The 4,698-nt window shown below is 40.4% G+C and overlaps 1 protein-coding gene across 1 annotated transcript; it reads left to right on the top strand.

The window, feature by feature from the left end:
- Positions 1-1,988: 1,988 nt before the first annotated feature.
- Positions 1,989-3,637, top strand: LOC142629300 (uncharacterized). Its single transcript, XM_075803263.1, has 5 exons — positions 1,989-2,260; positions 2,378-2,471; positions 2,555-2,719; positions 2,804-3,087; positions 3,493-3,637. Exons 1-5 carry the CDS (start codon positions 1,989-1,991, stop codon positions 3,635-3,637), a joined length of 960 nt encoding a protein of 319 aa, XP_075659378.1.
- The last annotated feature ends 1,061 nt before the right edge of the window (positions 3,638-4,698 follow it).

Here is a 4,698-nt window from a genome sequence, read left to right as displayed (position 1 = left end):
CTATGTGTGATGTATACTGAATTAGTGGGCCAAAATGTTGAGTCATTATTAAAGTGATTTTATGATATATAGAGTCCGTTTGGATAGAACTTATTGCTGAAAACTGAAAACTGAAAACACTGTAGCAAAATAATTTTTTAATGTGTAAAAAAACACTGTTCACTCTTTTTTTTACTGTTTATATGCCTTGGTGCACTGTTCATGTCCCATGAACAGTGCACCAAGCGCTGGTCTTTAAAAAAAAAAAAAACGCAAACGCAAGGCAAAACGGGGATCCAAACGGGCAAATAATGTTAACATGTGTTTGTTTGTGGATTACTATGCATGTGTCTATATTTTATGACATTGTTGTTTACTATGTTTCTGTTTGTGCTTTCCAAACAATGTTGGAGATAATGTGCATTACCATATTATATAATTCGAAACAGCTGAGGTGGATTGTGGAATGATGAGTGCTGATTTGGCAAATAATTAATGTGTGATATTTTGTTAACTAATGAGTGCTCTTTTGGAATGTAGTCAATAGTATTTAAATGGTTTATATGTGTTTTGCATGCAGCATGAGTGAGCTATTTAGCTTGTCTGTGCATCATGGTGGGTATTTCACTAATAACCCTAGAAAATATGTGGGAGGTATAGTGGATGTAGTGGATAATTGTGACCCTGATAGGTGGTCGAAGACAGAGATTGAAGGTATATGCAGGGAATTTGGATACACCTTTGTGAGTAGGCTTTGGTATAAAATGCCTGGTAATGATCTAGAGAAAGCTAATTTCCATTTGATAGTTGATGATGATGATGCCATATTTATGACAGATTTAGTGATAGGTCATGAAGAAATTCATGTGTTTGTAGAGCACCCTGTGGATAATCCTATACTAGTAGATGAAGGTGAGCATATTGGGGCTGATGTGCAGCCATTGGCAGTGGAGCAAAACCTTTTACCTTATGGCAGTAATGATGATGCCAGTCATGATGAAGGTAGTGAAGATGCTGACAATAGTAATTCTGGCAGTGAAGATGATGATGATATTGTTGAGGTTGATGCTGTGGAGGTGTATTCTAGGAGAGCAAGTAAGGAACTTGTGACTCAGGGCCAAAATGAGAACAAGGATGTAGCTGATAGCAGTGACAGTGGAGGAGGTGATGATGAAGGAAGTGGCCTAGAGGATGAAGATGTAGTGAATCTTGATGAGAGGGAGTTTGTGGAGGATAGTAGTGATAGTTGGGATGGTTCTAATGAGGATATTACTGAACTAGTACAAATGGGGGCTGGTGTAATGAACTCTGATTATGAGAGTGAGGAGTTGCATAGTCTTGAGAAATCATCATCTGATGATGATATTAGGGATGATAGTGATGAGAGCTTTGAGAATGAACTAAAAACACCTATGGAAAAGGGAAGGGGACAGAAGAGGGCCTTCCTAGTGTTTAAGCCAGTTGCTAAGGCTGAACATATCAGATTTGAGGAAGATATGTTGTTCACAACAGCTAAGCAATTTAAAGAAGCTATAACTGATTATGCAGTTCATGGTGGCTAGGGGATCAAATTTGCAAAAAATAATTTGCAGAGGGTAAGAGCAATTTGCCAGGAAAGCTGCAAGTTTGTGGCATATCTAACAAAGGTGTCAAGAGAGAAAAGCTACCAACTAAGAACACTGAATCTGGAACACACATGCACTAGGAGTTATAAGAATCCAAGGTGCACTTCTTCATACATTGGGAAGAAGTTGATGAAGAAGGTGAGAAGACAACCTAACATGAAACTAAAAGACATCCAAGATGCTGTACATGAGAAGTTCACACTAAACATAATTGCAGGAAAAGCCAGTAGGGCTAGGGAGAAGGCAAGAGAGTATGTTGATGGGGCTCATACACAGTAGTACAATCAGCTTTGGGAGTATTTTGAGGAGTTGAGGGGGGCTAGCCTTGGCAGTACCATACTTATGAAGGTACATACCTTCAATAAAGGTGGTTTGGCTGCTGAAATGGACTTGGTTTATGGGGTTCCTTATTTTGAGAGGCTGTGCATATGCTTGGAAGGTTGCAAGAGAGGGTTTATGGCTGGATGCAGGCCAATAATTGGTTTGGATGCCTGCCACTTGAAGACTAAGTCAGGTGGGCAATTAATCACAGCAGTTGCAAGAGACCCTAATGAAGAGTACTTCTCACTTGACTATGCTGTAGTGGAGGTTGAAACTAAAGACTCCTGGACTTGGTTCATAAATTTGCTACTTGCAGACATTGGTCAGAACAGAAGGTGAACATTTATATTAGACCAGCAGAAGGTATGTATCTTTATTACCATATCTATATGCATTACCATATTGGATGTATAGAGTTACTAACACCATAATTGTTGTTGTTGTACTGGCAGGGGTTGGTGCAGACCTTCATTGATAATTGACCACAATATGAGCATAGAATCTGCTGCAGACACCTCTACAATAATCTCAAGAAGAACCATCCTGGTATTCTCATCAGAGACTTCTTTTGGAAAGTAGCCAAAGCTACTTATAAAGCTGAGTTTGATAGGCTGATGGATGAACTGAAGGGAATTGATGAGGATGCACACAATTGGTTGCTAGATCATTCAACCACCATATGGGCCAGACACATGTTCAGTGAGGATGGGTTGAGTGATACAGTACTGAACAACATGTGTGAGAGTTTTAACAGTAGGATTTTGAAGTTTAGATCCAAGCCTATAATTACTATGGTATGAATCTAAGCCTTTGAGTAACAGTTAGTCAGATACATTGTTTGATAAATTGTTTGATTAACAGTTTGTGTGTGCTTGCAGCTGGAGTCCATCAGGTTATATCTTATGACCAGATTTCAAGAGAATAGACAAAAGATCATGAGAGTGGAATCAGAGATATGCCCTAAAGTGCTTAAGAGATTGCATAGAGAAAAGACTGCAAGCAGCAAGTGGCTTGCTTGTTGGGCAGGTGATACACAGTTTGAGTTTAAAAATGGACTGCAAAGCTTCACTGTGGACTTGGCCAAAAGACATTGTAGTTGCAGGAAATGGGATACAACAGGCATACCATGTGCCCATGCAGTTTCTAGCATATTCTTCAACAGGTAAGATGCTGAGCAGTATGTGCACAGTTGTTTTCATGTCTCCACATATAAGGCCTGTTATGAGCTAGTAATTGCACCTATCAATGGGCAGAATATGTGGAGGCCCAGTGGTGTTCAACTTATTCAGCCTCCTATCAAAAGAAGGCCACTTGGCAGGCCCAAGAATAAGAGAGCAAGGGAGCCTGGTGAACCAGTAGGTAGGAGAGCTGGTATCTCCAAACAGTGTAGGGCATGTGGTAAAATAGGACACAATAAAAGAAGTTGCAAGGGTGAGATTGGAGGAAACTCTTCCCTACCAGGCACCACAAACAGAACCAGTGCAGCCAATAAGGTAACATTCTACCATATCTGTCAAGTAAATGTGTGAGAGTTTTTACATATTTAATGTGGATTTTTTTTTTGCAGACTAGCAGGAACAGAAACTCTTCCAACATCAATCAGCCAACAGGACAAGCTTAAGCTCAACCAAGCTCAGCCACCCCATTTACACCACCTCAGCCATTTGTATCATCTCAATCCAGCATGCACAACTTCACTCCTGGTGCAGTGACTCAGCCATGGACAAGCTCTCCCAGTCCATTTCCATCATTCTAGTCCAGCATGCACAACTTCACTCCTTGTGCATTTCCTCAGTCCATGCCAAGTGCACCATACTAAACCAGCATGCACTTCTCATCCAACCCAAGTGCAACATACCAGTACACCATGCACAGCACTGCCACACCTTTTCCACTACCCCAATCTAGTCCAAGTGCACACCAGACCAGCATGCACTTCTCATCCACCCCAAGTGCACCATTTCAGACCATCATGCACTTCTCATCCAGCCCAAGTGCAGCATACCAGTACATCATGTACAACTCTGCCACACCTTTTCCACCACCCCAGTCTAGTCCAAGTGCACACCAGACCCCCACAGGATCATCTAATCCAGTTCAGGCCAACTCCAATCCAATTGCACCACCCAACTTAGGCAGCAGACCAACTCCAGGACTGAGGAGGAAAAGGATGGTTACATCAGAGACCCTAAATGCTTCCAAGAATGCATCTAGATACATGGGGGCTATCAAGAATGCTGGGAGTCAATCATCAAGGCATGCTCCAAAGAAAAAATGAATAGGATGTTGTGTTTTATATCTTTTGATGAATGGCTTGTGTTTTGTATAATTATAGCCAAGCCTTTATTTTGTATAATTGCTATTTGGGTCAAGATTGGCAGTTGAACAATGCACTTTTGTTTTGTAAACATACTTTTGCTTTTTTTAATGATAACTATGAAAATGTTTGGGTTAAGTTTGGTAGTATGTTAAGTTTGGCAGTATGTTGGAATATGTTATCTGTTCATACCAGTTTTATTTGTTGCATGCACTTGGCAGTATATTAAGTAGTGCTTTATTGGAATATGTTATCTGTCAACAGACTATGTTACAAACCAATACTAATCCTGCTATTTCCAATCCACACATCCACACATTGAATGAGAAAGGTATTCATTTATTTCTCAACAGAAAGAGTACAAAATAAGTAGCAGGTGTGTCATTGCTAATAACTAATCCTACCAAAACAGAACACACTGCCAACCCTCTACACATAAACACTGCAGCCCTACAT

The sequence above is a fragment of the Castanea sativa genome, chromosome 1 (assembly GCF_040712315.1).
Source record: "Castanea sativa cultivar Marrone di Chiusa Pesio chromosome 1, ASM4071231v1".
NCBI lineage: Eukaryota > Viridiplantae > Streptophyta > Magnoliopsida > Fagales > Fagaceae > Castanea > Castanea sativa.
This window is presented reverse-complemented; position numbering and strand designations above follow the sequence as displayed.